The sequence below is a fragment of the Gymnogyps californianus genome, chromosome 13, assembly GCF_018139145.2.
Source record: "Gymnogyps californianus isolate 813 chromosome 13, ASM1813914v2, whole genome shotgun sequence".
NCBI classification, from domain to species: Eukaryota; Metazoa; Chordata; class Aves; order Accipitriformes; family Cathartidae; genus Gymnogyps; species Gymnogyps californianus.
In genome coordinates, this window is record NC_059483.1 from 10,875,129 (window position 1) to 10,896,514 (window position 21,386).

The 21,386-nt window shown below is 37.4% G+C and overlaps 1 protein-coding gene across 1 annotated transcript in view; it reads right to left on the reverse strand.

Moving 5' to 3' along the window:
* Positions 1 to 21,386, reverse strand: part of PRKAR2A (protein kinase cAMP-dependent type II regulatory subunit alpha) — a 68,540-nt gene that overhangs the window by 23,115 nt on the left and 24,039 nt on the right. Inside the window, exons 2-3 of the mRNA XM_050904527.1 lie at positions 20,286 to 20,321; positions 1,666 to 1,718 (exon numbers count right to left, since the gene is read on the reverse strand). Coding sequence (XP_050760484.1) covers positions 1,666 to 1,718; positions 20,286 to 20,321 — 89 coding nt within the window. The remainder of the gene's footprint in view (positions 1 to 1,665; positions 1,719 to 20,285; positions 20,322 to 21,386) is intronic.

Here is a 21,386-nt window from a genome sequence, read left to right on the forward strand (position 1 = left end):
ATAAACATCTCATCAGGTTAAAGGAACCAACACTCACTGTGTCATAAAAATGTTTATATATATGCTTGTTGGGGGCTAATTATGAAAACATATATAAAAATATTGATTACCTCACATTCACCACATTAACTATATTTCTGGAATAACAAGGATTCCAAAAAACAGTTACATTAGTAGTCATTTCTAAAAATTCATTGTCCAAAGTTGAGTAGATCTCAGATCCTTGTTTTAAAGGCAAATTGAATATTGAATCAGCAGCCAGGAAAATTAAGACTTTTGATGGAATAAATGTATCCAGGTTTACAAACATTTAGATGATCAGACACACTCATAGTCGTCTTTTCTTTTTATAGCATCTTATTTATGAAGTATCTTCTTTTTTTAAGAGAAATTAAATTAGACTTAGATTTTCATTGCAGAAGCATAAGCATCTGTCCTGGTTTCAGCTGGGACAGTTAACTCTCTTCTTAGTAGCGGCTACAGTGCTGTGTTTTGGATTTAGTGTGAGAATAATGTTGATAACACTCTGATGTTTTAGTTGTTGCTAAGTAGCGCTTATCCTAAGTCAAGGACTTTTCAGTTTCCCATGCTCTGCCAGCAAGCAGGTGTGCAAGGAGCTGGGAGGGAGCACAGCCGGGGCAGCTGACCCGAACTAGCCAAAGGGGTATTCCATACCATGGAACGTCATGCCCAGTGTATGAACAGGGGGAAGTTGGCCAGGAGGGGCGGATCGCGGCTCTGGCATTGGTCAGCGGGTGGTGAGCAATTGCATTGTGCATCACTGGTTTTTTTTCCTTCCCCCCCCCCTTTTTTTGTTATATTCCTTTTCATTACTAGTAGTAGTAGTACATCTCATTATTATTATTGTTACTTTTATATTTTACTTTAGTTATTAAACTGTTCTTATCTCAACCCATGAGTTCTGCCTTCTTTCCCGATTCTCCTCCCCATCCCACCGGGAGCAGGGGGAGGGGGACGGGGAGCGAGGGAGCGGCTGTGTGGTGCTTGGCTTCTGACTGGGGTTAAACCACGACAGCATCCTTGAAAAGGAATACCAGAAGTCCAGAGAGAAAACATTGACCCTCACCAGCCAGGCTACAGGATTTGCTTACATAAAAGCATCTCTAAAGAAATACAATTACAGTATCTGGACTTGCAATTCCTAGAAATTCCCAACTTTCAAAAGCAATAGAACAACAGGTGGCCACAGTCTCAAAATATTTCAACAAAGTATTTCTCCTACCCAGGCAGAACTGCTTTGACAAGAAAGGCAGTAAAAAGCATGTGAGGAATTTTAAGCAGCCATGAAGAAACAGCTGTGGTAAAGCTTAACTAATTCTTCACAACAGCATCGATGCTCTAGGAATTGCCTCAACAAGCCTTTAAGAGAATTAAGAAAGGAAAATATTCAAAATTTTAAAGATGGTAGACTTAAGCACAGCTCTCGAGTCCTTTGAAGTAAAATTATATTAAAGCTATAGTGACTAAAAAAGTGCATGAGACAAATTGGCCCTAAATTTCAGAGCAATGTCACTTTGTCAATGTCAGCATACCACACAGCCTCTCAGAACGAAACGCACAAGTGGTAGGGAAAAGGTGACGTACAGACATCTGCCTGTCAAACTGTACAGAGAACCATGCATGATGCAATTCACTCATTCTTACCCTTTGTTCTGTATCTTCTTCCTCTTCATCTGGATTGAAAGCTTCAGCACAAACTTGGAAGAAAAAGAGAGATGAAATTAGTAAAAAGAAGCAATTACATGAGAACATCAAATCAAGTTTGAATTCCTTTCTTCTATATTTTATTTTCTTACAGGAAAAACAAAATCACTTTTGTTTTTATGCCGTTATAGTGTCTGAGGCTTAAATCCTATCTATTCTCTGAGCAGGCACAGCATGGCTGTTCTCAAACTCTCACGTAAAAAGTCGTAACTTACAATAGAAAATCATCTTGCCTAGCGAGCACTCCAAAGCATGCACACAGATTTCCTTTCAATTCTTATCAAAGCATAAGAATCTCCATTCAGATTCATTTACAAACATCTTCTCTAAAATGCAGGGGAAAAATACTGCAGCTACATTGCTTTGTTCTTTGCAATGCAATGTATATAGCAAAACACGCTAAAAAAAAAAAGAGTACAAGAAGGCATGTGGCACTCACCCCACCTCAAGTCAGATTTGCAAGCGAGTATCTATATTTTGGGGTCTTTTTCGATACAGAGAAATCACGTTTACACAGAAATTAACCTGGGAAATGAACAATCAGCTTGACCATAGTATATTCTATAACAAAAAATGTTTAGTCCCCTCCCCCATATGCTCCTATATCTTACTACATTTGAATCAAATGAATGTCAAGTTGTGATATCAAAACAACTTTAAAAAATACACAAACTGATTTTTTTAAAAAGCATGAGAACATTTGTGGAAACCATACACTGTAGTGCATAGGACCACATAGGGTCTGCCAAACATGCCATTGTAACTACAGGATCAATTGTAAGAGAGGCAATGATAATGGTGAGCTTCTAAAATTTCAAACCATTTTTGTTCAGTTTTAATACTTCAGAAAAGGCTTATCTTCACTTATCTTAACAGTTACACTGTTACACAATTTTACAATATTAAACACAGACGCCTTTGGCTGCCAAAAGCCTACAGCTCTAGCTCAGACTTTCTTACTAATTCATGGACATTTGCAGTTCTTACATGTCAAAGTGAACTCTACATTCTAACTAGGTGTACAGATATCGGAGAAAGTGAGAGTCAGTCCTATTTTAATCTAGTTCTGCTCTTACTTTAATAACAGTGGTCTTACTTCTGAGGCTATACGCTACTTGTAAAATTTTACAAGGAAACACAGACAAGCATTTTTCTTTGTACTTTATCCAGCATCCTGACAATACTGAAGACTTGGCAGAATGCCCAGAAGCTCACTGCAATGACATCTCACCACTGAACGGACTTAGAAAGTATGAATAAAAATAAGCAGATTTAAAAAAAAAATAAAAAAATCTAGAAGGCCTACCATTCAGCAACTTGCAAATAATTTGAAAACGTATACTGGACTATTGACCTTGTCATCATGCTTTCAAAAGGACTATAAAAATGCACAAGTCCAGCATAATTTGCTAGGAAAGATCTGCATTTCTTTTTCTGCCTAAAAGGGACAGGTCTCTCCTAGCAAATTAGATTTTAATTCCTTTTTTTCCTGGAGAGGTTGAAGAGGCTGGAATACAACAGAAGCATTCCATTTATCAAACCACAATGTAAAAACCCAATCATGTAATCATTAGGTGTTTAAAGAGTAGTTATGGCTCATACAATAAACCCAGTGTTGCACTGCCTCTTCTGGTTTGCACCATTTAAGAAAATAGAAACGGTATATTAACAGTGCACCTAAAACAAACACATGCTTTTAGTTTAACAGAGTGGTCCACCCACATTTAGGGCAGATACACTTTACAAAGGATAAACAGCATTCTTCCCCAGCTGAAAAAAAAAGTACAGTCCACCACAGCCCAAAGATGACTGTATTATGGGAAGGCAGATGCCTACAAAGCTGCAGAACTTGGACTGATAGGCAAAGATCCATTTAATATGCAATACAAAGGCACTAACAAAGAGAACATTATTAGCATTTCGGTGTGAAAGCTTTCCTCCTCCTTTCATTTTACAGTAAGGATCAAAGTCTATTGTGAAAGCTTTGGATTTTCTAATAAGGAACATTTTCTTAGAAGGAAGGCTCCTTGGTTTAAACTGTATGGTGAAACTGGAGATAAAAAGTATCTTTATTCTTTACAACCAGCATATCTTACCAGTAACTAGAGTTCAATTCTTTATTATGCTCTATAGTACGCACTATAAATGCACTTCCGTACGTTTCTGAAAGAACCTGGCATATAAGGACATTCAAGCCATGTATCTATGAATTCAGAGATCACTGTACTTCACTATATCATTCTATCATTTAAATTATCAATATTAAGCTGAAAATTAGATTTCGTTCCTGCCTCAACTGCAGGGAAGCTATTACTAAGAATATGCTTTGGAATTGAGGCGGTTCTCTTCATGATTTCCTTGGGAAAACAAGTTTAATTACTACGGCTAAGACTACAGCATTAGAGCAAAACCTTATCTTAAAACACACAGCAATCAAAACAACATAGTTCTCTGCAACTTTAGTATCAAACAGCTTTGGTTGGGATTTGTACATGTAAGTCTCCCCTATTTCATCTTAGCCAATAAGGGCAAAAACAGCTTCATAAAGCCCGCTAAGGACACAGACTAGGACTTAGTGCCCTTCCCTTACATGGCACCACAGAAATACAACAAAAACGTGGCAAAAATACTACTTCTTCCCATGCTGTCACGTAGAAAGCCTTCCCATTATCCTTTTTGTTCTTCAACCTCTTGCTGGGATTTCCTTTTTCACGTAGAAGCAGTAGGGCAGACATTTTGGACTTCAACTGACAGCTCTGATTGACAGGACTTTATTTACTTGCAGGCAGAGCTGTAACATTTAATGTAACGTATCTGTTGTGGGGTGGTTAAAAAAAGGGGAAAGAGACAAAAATGATTAATTCTGACCTCAAGCTTAAATTAATATTGTGATATGCTGGAAAGCCCACAGAAAGCTTTTCAGCCTACTCATAACAACCAACAGCATTTTCCAAATATTTTAAAACATGACTAATGCAAAGAAAAGGCAAACATTACGTCAACACCATCCTGTGGTTTACGTCTGATTTTTCTTTCCACTATTTTTATTTGGTAAATCACTTGTGGAAGTCTGTACTGGTGAACATATTACCTGTCAAGATCGGTGTGTCAGTCTTACCTTCAATATGTTTCACATCCTCTGCACCCAGTGTTGTTTCTCTATTCTTGTGACTGAAAAGAACCCCCGTAACCACCCTAAACTCTGCCAACCCCTCTCAGAAATCTATGGAAGTTAATTTCAGGACTCTTGAAGGTTAGTCATTTGTGGGTTACAGTACAGCCAGTCCCAATGAAAAACCATTTGATCTTTCATCTTGACAGAGTGAAAACACACTTGCCCCACTATTTTATACATGACTGAATTCACATATTAACTATTTCAGTGTCCTGATAAAACAGGTACTCCAAAGCAAGCTTATTCTCGCAAGATTATCCTGAAGAAATGTGTTGGTAGCATCTTTTCAGAGTCATTGAAACAGTAGTTGGAAGGGATCTCTCTCTGAAGGTCATCCAGTCCAACCTACCCCTTAAAGGGGAACTATCTGCAATGCTAGATTGGGGCTGACCTGAAAACCTCCCTGGCCAAAGACTGCACATCTCTCTGGCTAACCTGCTCCGCTGCTACACAGCCCTCCTGGCGAAGAAGTTTTTCTTAATGTGCAACCTAAAGCTCACAAATATCTTGATATAATTTGAAGTGACTTCTGAAATCACACCTTTCCTATGTGAGATTTTCAGCACAACTCTGCCCTTGAGCAAATGCTAAGCATGAATGCATCAGTGAAAGTTATGTACAAGTGTGACACACACCCCAATTACGTATTTCCAATACTACAGCTATATCAGCATATATCATGCAGACCAAGCTTCCTTCCAAATCTACCCACATAGTTCAAATAGCTTTGGAACATAAAAAACAGTTTTCAATTTTAAGAAGCTTTAAGATAAAAAGAAATTCAGGCTTTTATCCTACCATCTACATTTAGTCTCTCTTAGCTTCTGCAGCTTCTACAGCTAGTTTAGCTTTCTCCTCATACGGCACCTTCTTTGGCTTTCAAGAACAGGCACATCTGTCAACACTTCTGAAGGCTCAGAAATGATACAACTCGGTTGCTGCTTTGTTATGCAGGTGACAGCATCTGAAAGCAAAGATCTTTCTAGCTGCAGCAATGACATAAGCAGCGGATGGGTGAGGGGGAAGCAAGGGGTGGGGAGAGAATGAGAAGTAGCAAGAAAAGTTTGCCAGTACAAACATCACCTTTGTTTATGCAAGTTTTAATCACTCCCAAGATAATAGTGTTCTGCAAAATATGTGTTTTGTCAAGATCAAAGACCTTGCACTCTATGCAAATCTGCATATTAGTTCAGCAGTTAGCTCCCATAAGCAAGTGAAGCCTTTGTGAGAAATGCGTACCATCCGGTAGCTGAGAGCTTACTGTTACTTTTTTTCAAAATAGTAGCCAAGAGGCTGAGGCCTGAAGACCTTCAGACACACCCAAGAGGAGGAAAAATTTTCATGTTGGATGTGAAAATTCTACGTTTTATGTAAGGTGAATGCATTGTTACTATTTCTGTTGTTATTGGAAGAAGTAGCAAAGGCATGCTCTGTCATATTCTCTTTGCAATTTTGGATAGCACCTTCTGTACTTTGGAGTGAAAGCCTATTCACTCGTCATTACCTCCAATGGATCCTATGAGACCCATTAATGGAAATGCACCCAGAGCAGTACATGCAGAACAACTTTTCCAGTTATTTATTCAGATCAGTAATCTTGCACTACGTTTAAGGTGACACTCTTTGCATTTGAGTTTGCCAAAGCTTCAAACATTTTCTAAGTCTGTCTCTCAAGGGACAGATGCATAGCCTCTTCTGGGAGCACTATGCCAGCTGGAAAGGTGACCACATCCAGTGGCTTGTCATTCCCTCTTTGACAGCTGAGTTGCTAAAGCAGGCACTTCCAAAACGATGTAGTCAAGATGAACTTAGGAAGCTTAAACAGAGCTTATACATAGGTCTTTGCTGGCACAGCTCAACGTGATTTTCTGCACTTGGGAAACAACTTCAAGTTTCCTCTCACTTCTGTTGCTGGATAGCTCAGAACTTTTTGGTTTAGAAATTGCACTTTGTTTCCCGAGTTGAAGACCTCACCATGTCAAAGCAGACGACAGATTCATACGTCGATCCAGCAAGCGGGAAACAGAACCTGCACCCATTTGCACTACCTGAATAATTTTGACATTTACGACAGAATGAAAAGCAACACTGAAATCTGAAAAACAGTTAAGCCATCTGCAGGAAAGTCAGCTGTTTCAGCCTGCAATTCACTAATAAGAACTGACTAAAATCAAGTGTAAATTTTTAGCTAAAAAGAATGTCATTGCACCAGCCCAAAACTCAGATCTCAGGTCTTAAAAGACTGGTCTTTCTCTTTTACTTTATGTGCCACATGGAAACCCCCCGATGCAGGAGTACCCACCTGACTTCCAGGAGTACCACCTCCTGACTTCATTTTTAATTCTGAACTGAGACATAACTTACAATGACTGGGACTTGAGCAAACAATGCCCCTCAAATCTTTGTCAAATACCAACACAGAATATTCAAACATACAACCACTTGCATGGCCATATATGTCAAATCAAGTGTAAGATTTTTTCAGTTGAGAAATATTTAGAAATAATGAATTCAGGTGGCAAAGGAAAATAATAGATCTTCAGTTCTGGAAACAGCTTCAAATTTCATTTAAAGTTAAAAGGAAATTAAAATAAAATCAACTCGGTTCTTCACAGGCAGAGTTATTCTGTGTTACAGATTAACTACAAAGATATAAAGTCACTCAGCACGGCTGTGCCAAACCAGCTCAGTCCAGCAAGGATTACAGGTTCAGGCACAGCTCCGCACATGGTCCCAAAGCCTGCTCGGGTTGGAAAGCTGCACGGATCATTTTGTCCGGCAAAGAAGCCTATGAGACACTGATAAGCCTGTAAGGCCCTAAAATCCTGGACTGTTTCACCCAGCTCTGCAAAAAGCCAGTGTTGCCTCTCTGTACTATTGTACAGACACAGCAAGAGGTGAAAATGTTCACCTGGCTTACCTAAAGCTTTGCTTATACCCCTAACTCAACTTGAAAATGCCCATCTCTGAGGTGGACATTACTGATATTTCTCAAGGCCCACTACTCTATTAGAGTAGTAAAACTGAGGTCACAGGCAGAGCTTGGAAGGACCCACTCTAGTTCAAAGCTACCCCAAAGCACAATTCTGGATAGACGTTTTTGCCCAGGGAGGTTGGGGCACTTAAGAGAACTGGATGATGTATTACAGTGCTTGCTATCCTTGCCTTTAGAAACTTTTGATAACCCTTCCCTCACTATGATTATGTACTTTCCAGTAGTATTATCTAAATCAGACTTCTCCAGTTTGTTTTCTTTCCATCAAGACAGAAATGCAACAGTTCCAGTGACAATGGCTTGTGATAAAACTGTAATGCCAGTGTCACACACTCCTACTTCATACTACATTTCAGTCATGAGTTTAGAACAGACTGCATAATCAATTATAAATGCCACCTTTTATGATAATGTGGTTTTTCTTCTTTGCAGGAAGTCCATCTCTACATGCACAGACATCTTTTCTCCCAAGATGCATAAGTACAGGCAATATAATAAGCCCTTTAAAATTATGACAATTGGTTGACAACTATTTCCATATGTACATTTGTTTTACATATTCTGAACACATTTTTCAAATATTTTTACTAAATTCATAAAGATTAATGCAAATCTGATTTTAAGAGTTTATTTAAAAGGCTTTATCATCAGATACAGAGTAAAACAATTTAGACTGCATTACAGCAGAACAGCCATTAAAATGATACAGCCACAAATTAAAATTTTTTTCCACTGCAGGAAGATTTGGTAAAGTATTTAAAATTACACTTCCCTAGGGGCAAATGAGAACTTTCATGATGAAAGACCTAGAATAATAAACGGAAAGTAAATAATCACAGTCTCTTTCAGATTTATATCTTTACGTACATATAATGAAAGCATTACATGCAGACAATACTGCTTCAACTAGATTTTAAAGACAAACATGAAGCACTTATGATACAATGCATTCCTACTTAATTATTATTTCTAGGTAGGCTTTGTTCACAGTTTGGTTTTTTGTTTTGCTTAAGTGCTTCTGCAACATACAGTATCTAGCACGGAAACCACCCCAAGTTAACTGACAGGCCTTGTTTTGCCACAGCCATCCCACACATCGCAGGGGCACACAGCACTAGACAGATAACAGACCAAAGGCTCCTTAGCACGCTTGAGAACCTGCTCCTGGGGTCTACTATAGAAAGACATTTCCTGTCAAAGAGGCAAATCGGGGGGGGGCATCCTACTGAACCGCAAGGAAACTTCAGAAGACAATCCTCAGCCTGTATATCTTTATTTAAATCCTCCTGCTACTCAGGTGCAATTAAAACAACCTGTGCCAATGCAGGACTGGGGATAGAATTCTCTTAGGCTCTTGTCCGACCTCTTTGGTATAACCATATGAACATGACATTTGCCTTTTTTTTAAACCAACAGCTGTTTATCATTGCATTTGCTTTATGTAGTTACCCGTTTAATTATATAGAGGCACAACTTTTACTTGATGCCTTTATGTATGAGTTATGGAAAGTGTGTTAGCTCATCCTTCCACTTTATGTGCTCACAAGTAGTTAAAGGGTCATACTCTCCCACCTCACAGAAGCCAGGTGCTGGAGAATAATAATAATAAAGTCATGAAGCTACTTTGTTTCATAGAATAAAACACTGGCAAAAATAACTGAATAAAATGCTTCTAGATTGTCTAAATACACGTTTGTGCATACACTGCAAAAATTCTACATAATTCCTAGACTGTAATTTTTGATAATTTGAAATCCTACAATTTACAGAGGACTTATCATGAAAGCACTCTGTAGATAAAATATAGCACTGCAAGTAGTCTCTCTCCTGTACAGCTGGAGAAGCCAAGGGACAAGATTACCTGATTTCACAGAAATCATCTGCTAACTAAGCCACAACTAGGGCTCCTGCACTTTTGGCTTCCATGTCTCTATTCATAACAGTAGAGCCCAGTATCCCATCAGACACTAGTATGCTCTGGAGCTTGCAGTAAGAGGTGAGTCTGCATGAAAAATAAAAACAACAAAAAGCTTTCCATCATGGCAGAGGACTAATTAAAAATAAGAAAGCTTTCCATGTGGCAGTATCAAAGGAGTTCACAGCTCTGACATGGTAACAACCAAACCCAAAATATTACCCCTTCGATCTTAAACAGTCATTTACAATTTGCTACTCCTGTTTCCAACTCCCTTGACTACATTTAAACAAAAATCTTAAAATGGCAGCAGGGTATTTTAGAGTTAGACATTATTATTCCGTGCGGTGCAGCCTGAGAAATTCAAATGAAGCAAGCTTTATTCTTGCAAGTTAAGAAATCAGAAGACTGAAATGGATAAACATGCTGCTGACCTTGTTCAAGCCTTCTAAGAGAGCCTTACCGATGAGATAGTCATCCATAAAAAAGGTCTCCTGGAAAACATGATGCTACTACTATTTCAGAGCACCCAGATTCACAATTGTAGAAGTAAGCCTTCTGCTTTAATGATCTTCTGTTTTAGCCCATCACATAAATCTTACCACATTTCTAAATGGTTACATGAGCAAGGCAGATAAAACCAGAAATTAAGCACCAATAATGGTTACGCGCCCGATAAATACAGTGATACTCTATCTCAGTTAAAAACAGCATGGAGAATGTTCATTTTACATTCAGTTTACATCAAAACACCACAAGTTCCAAGAAATAGCTCAAATATATACCTTCCAAAAAAAAGGGGGGGGGGCATTTATCTTACTGGCTTTTAGTTACAAACAGTAGACACGAAAGATAATTTAGCTGAGGAATAAAACAGAAAAAGTGTTTTTCCAGTCTAGAAATAAGAAATTCTCTTTCAGTTTCCAGACCAAGGCATTTTTTGGTTTTATACTTGCAATTCTGATATGTGAATTGCTAAACCTGCAATAAGGCACATAATATTTTTAAAAGAACCACCAGCATCTTGGGAAAAGTGCACTGAAGCCCTTGTGTGTTAGAGCAGAGCAGATATTTAGCAATGAAAATTACCCACATCTTTCTGACATCTATCGTGACAGAGAATTGAAGGATGTCAAAGTGTTAGAAGGCGTTTCTGAAATTAATGGTTCAGCAACTTAGATATGATTTTTTAAAGATTTCTAGAGAATGTCCAAATAGATTAAAAATCACATTACCCCTAATGGAACAAGTAATGCCTATTTACCTGTAGTGACAGGGAACAATATAAAACTAGCATGGCTTTGACACAAAAGGATTGTGTGCAGAGCAATGATGTGGAAGCCCCCAGGTCCCTGTGCTTTGAAATGACTGCTTCCTGTCCTGGTGCACAGGCAAAGCAGGGAATGTGGAAACCTACTGTCCAATCCCTTGAAGAAAAACCCAGCAGCTACCTCCACTTCTGTGCAGCTGCTGAGCAACTCTCATGCCCTGGTGACTGCTAGTAATGGGGAAGGTGTAACTATTTGACTTGATGCAACTCATCTTCAGGATGAGTCAACTCTCGACTTTAGTGGCTCACTGAACAAATGGATTTCATTTACAGGAAACACACAAGTTGAAGTAGTCTGGCAAAAGACTAATACTAGGCGGAATTTCATCAGTTAGAACTTATGTGCTTTATTTATAACCACTTAGTTCTGTGTTTTTCCGTTACAGAAGATTAGTGAGTTTAAGAAGATTACACTCCTTCCTACCCCAAATTTTGGAGACATGGGAAAAACATACATTCAGACACACTAATTCAAATCAGGTAAGTGCTTCAGGCAGCCAAGTACCCATGCACAAGCCATCTCCCAAAGTCAAGCCTTGATTTAAGTCTCTTTAAATGAGAGCACTGTAAAAGTGCTGTCGTGGTTTAACCCCAGCTGGCAACTAAGCACCACACAGCTGCTCGCTCACTCCCCCCCAGTGGGATGGGGGAGAGAATCGGAAGAGCAAAACTGAGAAAACCCGTGGGTTGAGATAAAGACAGTTTAATAAGTAAAGCAAAAGCCACGCAAGCAAAGCAAAACAAGGAATTCATTCACCACTTCCCATCGGCAGGCAGGTGCTCAGCCATCTCCAGGAAAGCAGGGCTCCATCATGCCTAACGGTTACTTGGGAAGACAAATGCCATCACTCCGAACGTCCCTGCCTTCCTTCTTCTTCCCCCAGCTTTATACGCTGAGCATGATGTCCTATGGTATGGAATATCCCTTTGGGCAGTTGGGGTCAGCTGTCCCGGCTGTGTCCCCTCCCAGCTTCTTGTGCACCCCCAGCCTACTCGCTGGTGGGGTGGGGTGAGAGGCAGAAAAGGCCTTGACTCTGTAAGCACTGCTCAGCAAGAACTAAAACATCCCTGAATTATCAACACTGTTTCCAGCACAAATCCAAAACATAGCCCCATACCAGCTGCTCTGAAGAAAATCAACTCTATCCCAGCCAAAACCAGCACAAGTGCTCACAGCAATTCCTAACTGAGATTGCTTTAAACCCATTATATTCCCTGTAGCTAGTTTTTTAGCATACTAACTAAAGCTTTGCATTATTTGGAGTACACACAGTCTCATCAAGGTGTTCTGGTGTTAAAAATGACTGGATGAAGTTTATGAAAATACATGGGATATCCTTTCGTATTTAAATCAGGTATGTTTAAACTTTTCTGTTCTACATGGACTATTCAAATCCATTTCACATTTAATCTGAAGTTACAGCAACCTAAACTTTCTATGAGTGTATTAATCAGTATGAGAGCATAACATCTATGACTTTGTCTAAAACTATATTAAAAAAGGGATAAAGTGCTGCCTTATTTATTCACAAGAAAAACACAAAGCACATCTAACTCTCAAGGTCACTCTACATATATCTATCTATCTATCTATCTCAGCACCATGTTTTGCACTAAGTGTAAACCTGCCTTTTTAGCCTGTATCATGACATGCATTTTGAGATTTCCTCCAGTGTGTTTGCTTTCAGTTTCTTGTGCACAACAAACCATATGGGAATATTTTCATTTGGGCTTTAATTCACATGCTAAAAACCAGCTTGGGTTCAAAATGGGGGGGAGCAATTCTCCTCTTTTCCATCTCACCTCAAAAAAAGAAAATCAAATTCCAACCCACCAAGAAGTGAGAGAATGAAATTTTATTTTTAAAAAAATTAGCTGAAGGCTGATATTTTCAAAAGTATTTATGTATCTAAAGATATGGACTAGCATTTATGTAGTCTTTTTAAAGAGCTTTAATGTAAAAGAATTAATGATAGTTAATCACCTGCACCTTTTGCCACTTGAATACTTTTGAAAACTGGTCTTTACTGCATTAATTGCTTAATAATTGTGCATAGCTATACCTTATTCTCCTGATTAAGGAGGAGTAATTTGAGTTAAAATATTTGACTTCAGATGAACAACTTTTAATCGTTATGTAACACTATAAGCATGAACAATTATTTAGAAAGAATAAATAAAAAAAGAGGAAAACTGAATGACTTCTACTCCACTGTAGCACTTATATTCACTTATATTTGCATTGAGTAGATTGGATCAGATTTTGTCTGACCAGGTATTGCACTGCTTAAGTTTTAAATAAGGATGCTCATTGAGTGTTGTATTTCTCTTTATGTCATAAAAAAATCTAGCAATTACAAGCAGAATTATTCACAACAGTGTGAAATCCAAGTAATTGTGAAGTCACGACTGTTAATTTCCAAAAATAAGCTTTTCATTATTCACTGAACGCCAGTTACATGCCAAGAATTTTTAAATAGGTCTCAATATTGCAAACAGAGAAAACAAGCTTTTTTTTTTTGTTTAACGAATAAATGATTCAGGCACTTTCTTACAGGAGAGCACCCACACAATTTATCACCACTTTCATCTGTCATCCCACACACTTGGCTTTTGCTCATATCAACATTTTTCAAAATGAATTATTTTCACTCTAGTTATGATATCAGTTTTGCAATCATTAGGGCTAGCAAAAAATGATAGAAGCGTCAAGTTGTTGAAAGAGGAAAGCTGTTTGTGCCATTCGTAAAAATGTGAATTTTTGAACTCAAAAGTCTCTTACTTTATCTGTATTATTATTTATATTATTTATCCTCTGCCTGAAAACCTTTCAGCAGAAGTTATTATGCCATCAGATTTGTAACATGGCAAATAATCGATATAGAAATTCATTAAATAGCTGCAAGAGAAGAGACCAGATCATGATTTTCAAGTCATGATAATCTGATAATCAAATAGTCTGGTAAATAGAAAGCAAAGAGAATGGCACAGAGAAAGCTAGTCAGTCAGTCAGTCTTTCTCCCTTAATGACTTGAAGCGATGAGATTTTATCACTGAAGTAGTACATAGTATCCTGCAAGAGAAAATACTCAAAACAACCTCCCAAAAAGTGTTACTTCTTGCTTCATTGCTACTATTTAGATGCCTTAATTTAACAGGATTCCAAAACGGTATTTTTTACCAAATACTAACGTGCTGCATGGCAATAATTAATATAAAAGCTTTCTTAGAAAATTATTTTTTTAAAGCTGTCATTTTAAAAGGCTAAAAGCTACTAAAAAGATTTTACTATGCATAATATTATCATATCCTGACATCTCAACTTGCCAGGGTGTGAAGAAAATGCTGTATCTCACTAGAAGGCCCAGAGAGATATCAGACTTTAACAACATATCTACTTTATGAGATGATTGCTCATCTTTGGTAGGAGCCAGAATAATGAAGAGTTCAAGGTAAAGAGTCCCCCATTGTCAAAATGGAGAAGAACCAGTGAGTTTGAAGAACCAATGGTCATACAGGCCTCTTATGGAAGGAAAGAAAAAGCCAGAAACTGTCAGGGGACATTGATTTAAACATTATTCAAATACAAAATTCTATACCTACACCCTCTAAAAATAGCATGTTAAAATGTTGTATGAAGATGGATTAAAAAAAACCAAACAAACAAAAGCCAACCATACTGTCATATCAGATTGCTAGAGAGAAGCAGAAGAAAAACACTGAAAATACTGATTCCAAACCCAATATTTGCTGGGGACACTGACAATGTTAAATGTCAGTGTCCCCAACAATGTTAACGTTCACTATACACAGGAAAACAGGATTCAGTAACATTTAAAAAAAATTATCCTCTATATATGTAAACATTTATTCAGCAATCATATCTTAGGAGAGGGCTTAGCACCTGATTCCAGGGACAGCAGATTTGATTCTTTTCACTGAGTCTCTGTTGAAAGCTGCCCTACCAAAGGGGCTAACTGAAGCAAGTCTTGTTCATTTGATTACTTTTTATATGAACATGAAAATTGTCACAGATCCTGACAGTCATGTTACTTTGCTGGTATAAAAATATTAGGGAAATAACTATCATATATTGCTTCCTTAGATTATATAATTCAATTATTCTGCTTATCTAGTTGTTGAATGTGAAAACTGTAATCTCATTCCTATCCCACGGAGACCAAAAGAAGATTGAGGAGGGAGTACACAAACATGCAAGAGAGATAAATTATACCAGGTCACTCAGACAAACAGAAATAATTGGAGAAAACAGATGAAAACCTTCTGTCACACGTGTATGGTATGGGCGTCATTTTGTCAGATTTTTTTCTATCCCATGAAGAAGTCAGCAAGTCTGCTGGAGAGTGGGTGTTCTGTGGAATGAATCAAAGGTGTCTAGAATGGCAATATAAAAATCTAGCAAAAAACTTTACTTTTCTGAAACATGCTAAAACTAACAGAGGAGAAGCTATGCCCAAGTGAGACTGTAGTAGGCGTCACACTCTTCATTCCAAAACCACAACTAACTTTCATTCATATACTGCCAGGAGCAAAATTCTCTTCAATGTTACGTATCAGTTGTTACAGTGGGACAAATATCAACGCTCTCTTCCCTCTAGTTTTGAAATAGCTTTGATATTATTACTTGAGAAAGGAGGTATCACTGATTTCTCCCACCTCCCTGCACCCTGTAGTCACTAACCAAGGGCTGACATACTCACTGGTATTCTCTGCAGTCTCTTTCACTACAGAAAAGGAAGCGACTAACAAAGTTTGTCAGGAGCCACTCTGCTTGGAGGAAGATCAAGAAACGTAATCAAGCAAGTACGAATTTCAACACAGTCCAACTCTTGGGAGGAAGGAATCTGTATGGTTTTCAGGCCATCGAAACCAAGCCTGGGCAGACTGAGTCAGTCAGCAAGTCGTGTAACATGAGTTACACTAGCAGAAGGCTCAGACATTGCTAATTCACTTAAAGCAGCAGCAAGAAGACTGTTTTACTGGGTAATTAGCACTGAAATTGCCCATGGCACCACAGTCTATGGCATCCTATAGCTAGGAGATTTTAAAATTAGTGGGTTGGGTGGTTGGGGTTTTTTTTAGTATCTACATAGGGATAGCTTATGATTTTGCAAACAGAGGATTACTTTAATCAAGTCAACCACCAGCTTGTATACAAATTAGAACTGACTGACACAATGCTTGGGGTTTGTGTGCACACCACGGAACCTCAACATGTTACATGGCCAAAAATGCTACACACAAGTAATCAATTCATTAGATAAATTTCTAGGGGAACATCAAGCTCTCATTTCTCTTTCTCCCTCCTAGCATTTCCTGGAAAAAGCTGTTTCTCTTCATGAGAACACTACTTTACCACTCTGCACTTCTATAAATAATTCCGTGAACATGATTAGATAAGTCCCGCTTTTCCAGGATGACCCTCCTGCAGAGTCTATGGAGTTTCTCACTATCCGCCCACGGATCTCCCTGCTTTGCTGGCTGAATCTCTTGACCAGCACACAAAGCCATGTTTCTCTGGTCAAGAAGCAAACGGGATTCCCTGCAGAGCCTTTATAGCTGTTGAACTGTTTGGAAGAGCTTAATGCTAAGCAAGCCAACAGTAGCCCTCCCCCTCAGGGAACACATCAGCCTAGGAGATGAATAAGTAGCAAATGTTGCAGAAACGGGGAGCATAAGGGAGCATAATGAATCTCCGTGTTCTCAGTACTACAGGGTGAGAAAGATGAAGTAGTATGTGAGAATGTGCTACTATCACTTACGGGATATGAAAGCAGTATCACCACTTTTGGTCAATTATTTGAGAAATGTAGAAATAAAATTCGTTCTTCTGGACAAAAAGAATAAAACAAGATATATTTTAATGTACAAGGTCAGCTTGACCTTTCTAATAGATTACCATTTGTCAAGCAGTTTTCTTACATCCTGATTTCTTGAAGTATTTTACTGAGGTCTGCGTAAGCTAGAACTAATTTGCTCAAAGTTTTCAAAAAACGCAAAAATAAACTTCCTGACCAATTCTTGCCATGTGTCAGAAAACTCATATTTTGAGTAAGTCTTAAAGAATGACAGCTAAATATTTACAATCATTAAAGAAATATTTGCCAGTAAAGTGAAGAGCCCCAGGTTTAGATGTTTCATAACTAAAAATAAACATCTAAATGAAAACTCGGTAATCATTACAACAGGTTTTTTTTATATGGGTTTATGTATCCGTAGAATTTGCATTAGTGCACCAAGGGAATTATGATCATCCTGTTATCTTTCAGCAGCTAATCAAAACTGACCAGGAGTAAACACTCCAAATTTAATATTGAGGACATTAATAAAGCAGTTTAAAAGAGATCCTGTAACTGCTGTGTGTAAGAGAGGGTCATAAACAATTGTTTTAAACTGTCCTAAACTGTATGTATAATGTAGACAATTACTTTATTATCTTTTCCTTTAATTAAATTATATTTTTTCTAACTTTCATTCTTGACCTACTGAACAATGAGAGCAATGCCATAATTCCCTAGACAATCAAATGCTTAAAAGAAAAATTCTTGCTTGAAAGGCTTTTATTCAATATGTCCAATGTTAGTTTTTAAATTTTTCTCCTATTTCGTTCTTCCAGAGTACTGTAAATCTACAATTTTGTGCATGTAAATCTTGATACCAGCAAACAATTTAGCTCTGCTCTTTACTCCCCTTACAAACGTACACTGCATTGGAAACACGACAATAGCTGGTAGGACTGACAAGGTTCAACACAGACTAGCAGAAAGTTCTTCTGAATAGAAGACCAGAAAAGAATACACTAAATGCAATTACAAAAAAATTTTGTGTCAGATTTTCTTCTGCATGGTTTCTTCTGCTTTACTTAATTAGTTAAAACCAGATACATTTAGATACTACGCTGAGTAATCCATAATGCAATGTTGGTTTGTTATTTGTTGTTATTTGTTGGTTTATAAAGAAAAAAGAAATCCTACAAAAACTGCAGAATGGAAAGTTTCTTAAAATCTAACACATCTACCAAGGAAATCAAATCAAATTCAGAGCACCAAAAACAACAAATCAGTCATTCATTTTATGCAAGAGATTATAAAATGTGGATGCCTATGATAGCAGGGGGCTGAGTTCAATAACCTAGGAGAACCCTGCCAGTCTCATTCCTATTTGGGTAACTTCTTGACAGACACAGCAAGTATGGAGTGCAAAAAAAAAAAAAAAAAAAAATAACCCTAATCAAACAACTCCTCCCCACCCCAAACCAGTAGGTTTCTGTACTTTTCCTGCCAAGAGAAGGAAAACAGGATCTCCCTGTATATGCATGGATGCTGTTCGCATCTCTTTCGCATTTTAACAAATCCCACACTGATCATGACCTGTACAGTGGAGAAAAATTTTTTTTTTATTGTGAAAAGTATTTAACACACAGTAATAAAATACACATTCTATTAATGTTTGCTTCCATGTGAATTCTAACATGTACTGTAAACTCTGAATTATTCTAGCTCTTCTTGGAGCAGCAGTGTTATTAAGCATCTAAACAGTCCTCTTTAATCTAATTGCATAAGTTAGCAATTCAATTTTACATTTGCTGTTTAGTTGTTCACATTAACCTTTAGACCCCTTCAATGAAGGAACCTGTTTTTTACCTAAGAGTAGCTCAGTACTATGAGAGCACCAATATTACACGTCAGTATTGAAGATTCAAAAAGATTACAACTACCCTCTGATTAAGGCTCAACTTTTTAACTTCAGGAATAATTCAGCCTTTATTTAAATTTACATCTGAGATGTATTCACTTCTCATTTGTAAGATTTTACTCCGTCAGCAGGTTCCAGGATGGATTAGTTTAATTAGCAGAGAAATGAAAATGTCTTGGGACTCTCCAGATTAAAACACTCTACAATGTATGACTTCCAATATGTACCATCAGAGTATCAAGCTCCATCATTCAAGATACAGTGTAGTCTTGCCTAAATTTCTCATGTAATAATAAACCAAAACTACCAGCACTGTCAATTTCTAAGAGTTATAAAGTTCTCATTATACTCACAGTTACTTATATGTAGTGGCATAAATACACAGTCATACCCTTAATCATATCCAAGCAACTAGTAGTAAAGCAACTGAACTGCATGGGTATAAGGACATTTTGCACAGAAAATTAAACACGTATTTATCTCATATTTATATACCATATATATAGTATCCATAATGCCCCACCATAACTATTATACCAAAGAACATGTCAGATAATATACACAAGTTACAAACTGAGTAGACTTGAACTAAAAACTAGAGAGAAAACACTAAACACATTGGTGTTTCTATAAAGACATTTTTCAAATCAGAACCATAACGACTTTCTAGACCAGCTAAATGTTACAATTAAATACTTATAGAAAAAAAAAGTAACATACGCAAAGCAATCCACACTGTACCTCGAATGAAAAAATAATGCAATACCTTCTCATCTACACATAACATTTTGTTCACGCGATACTGTTCAAAAACAACTTTAGCTGTTATTCCCAACAAATTCTTTTTACTCATTAAAGCATTTAATATTGGTTAAGATAGAAAACAAACAAACAAAAAAGTATAGTCTGCATCTCCAGAACAAGTAAACAGCCACAAATCCAACAACTTTAAATATCAGCTGCACAAGCAAGGGCTAAAACAACACAAAGAGGGGACACCTCCCACCCCCCCATATTTCTGTATTCTCACCAGACATAAATTCTTAGCAACATGGAAGATGAGGAGATGTGTTCCAGCAGAAAGTTGCTGCCACTTTTTCAATTCACTGCAAAGCAAGCCTTTGCCATTATTATGTTGCATAAAAGTTCTGGGAAGTTTTTCTGGACAGAATCATTTCTACTGCTGAAGTTGCTTCAATAGTCTGTGATCACCCACAGAACTGTTTTCTAAACTACTCTCAATGTGTTGCCCATTGGTTTCTACAGTGAATTAAGAAACAATTCTCACCATTTCAAATAAAAATACTGCAAGAAGTATGAGAAATAAGGCAGTGATGAAGAGTAAGGTCATTTTTAATGTAATTCCTTTAGTCAAATACACATTTCAAAACTTTTTCAGAAATATTAAATTCTTAAGAGGAAATCATACCTGATACTCTTCTGTTGTATCGGTTAACAACTGGAGCTGCAAAATAAACAAATGAAAATTACAAATGCTATTTATTATTACAAATTCAAAGTCATCATCTTGAATAATCAAGATACATTTTTACTACACAAATCCCATACAAATCTCTTAAAAAAAATTTTTTAAAAAGCTTCACTATAAAGCTTTCATCCACTTACTTGCCAGCCAATAAGTGTTTATTCAAAGTTAAAACTTGATTTTCTAGAAGGCCATTACATGCTAAGATGGAGGGTAAGCAGTTGTGGGCTTTTTTTACCCAATTCTGAAAAAATACACCTCTACAGAGGTTACCCAATCTTAACCTATCATCAATTTCCAGCCCACTTTACTTAGCATTATTACAAAACATTCAAGCACTTTAGGTTAGCTATACCTGCCTAACACGGATCAAAAGCTGATGGAACTTATTAGCTAAACCATTCTATACTCCTACACAACACAAGCCATGTAACTGTTCAGGCAGTGCTCCCCTACTAACTCCAATCATCTATCTTTGACCAAGACTATCTTCCGTAAGGGCACAAATTTAAATTGAAAAATTCTGAGATGAAGGATCCATTGTTTCATTGCTTCTTTGTTCATGCCGTTAGGTATACAAGGTATTTAAACTTTATCTCTAATTTGGGATGAACTTCCTGACTTTCACTATTCACATGCATTTCGACATTAAGCCAACCTTTAGTAAACAGTATTCTTTCCCCCTTTCACTGTAACCAAGTTACTGTCTTCGGGAGTTGCTTCAGTCTCAACACAAAAAACAATCAACCTGTAAAACTTCACCCAGAACAAAACCAAAACACCATGTTCCCCTTCACCACTAACAACCAAAGTCATTTTATTCTGAACGCTCCATGCCTTCCCATTCCTCTTTTCCTCAACTGATAATTGCATTTTTCCTGATACAACCAGTGACCTTTCTATGCCATTCTTTAAACATTTAGGAATTAGAGGAGCCTTTATAGCACATCAAAGCATGTGCATCACAGAGCCAGATTTATTACACACATGCTACCAAAATCTTAATAATCCCATCATTTCTTAGAAGTTAGTATCTCACCACCA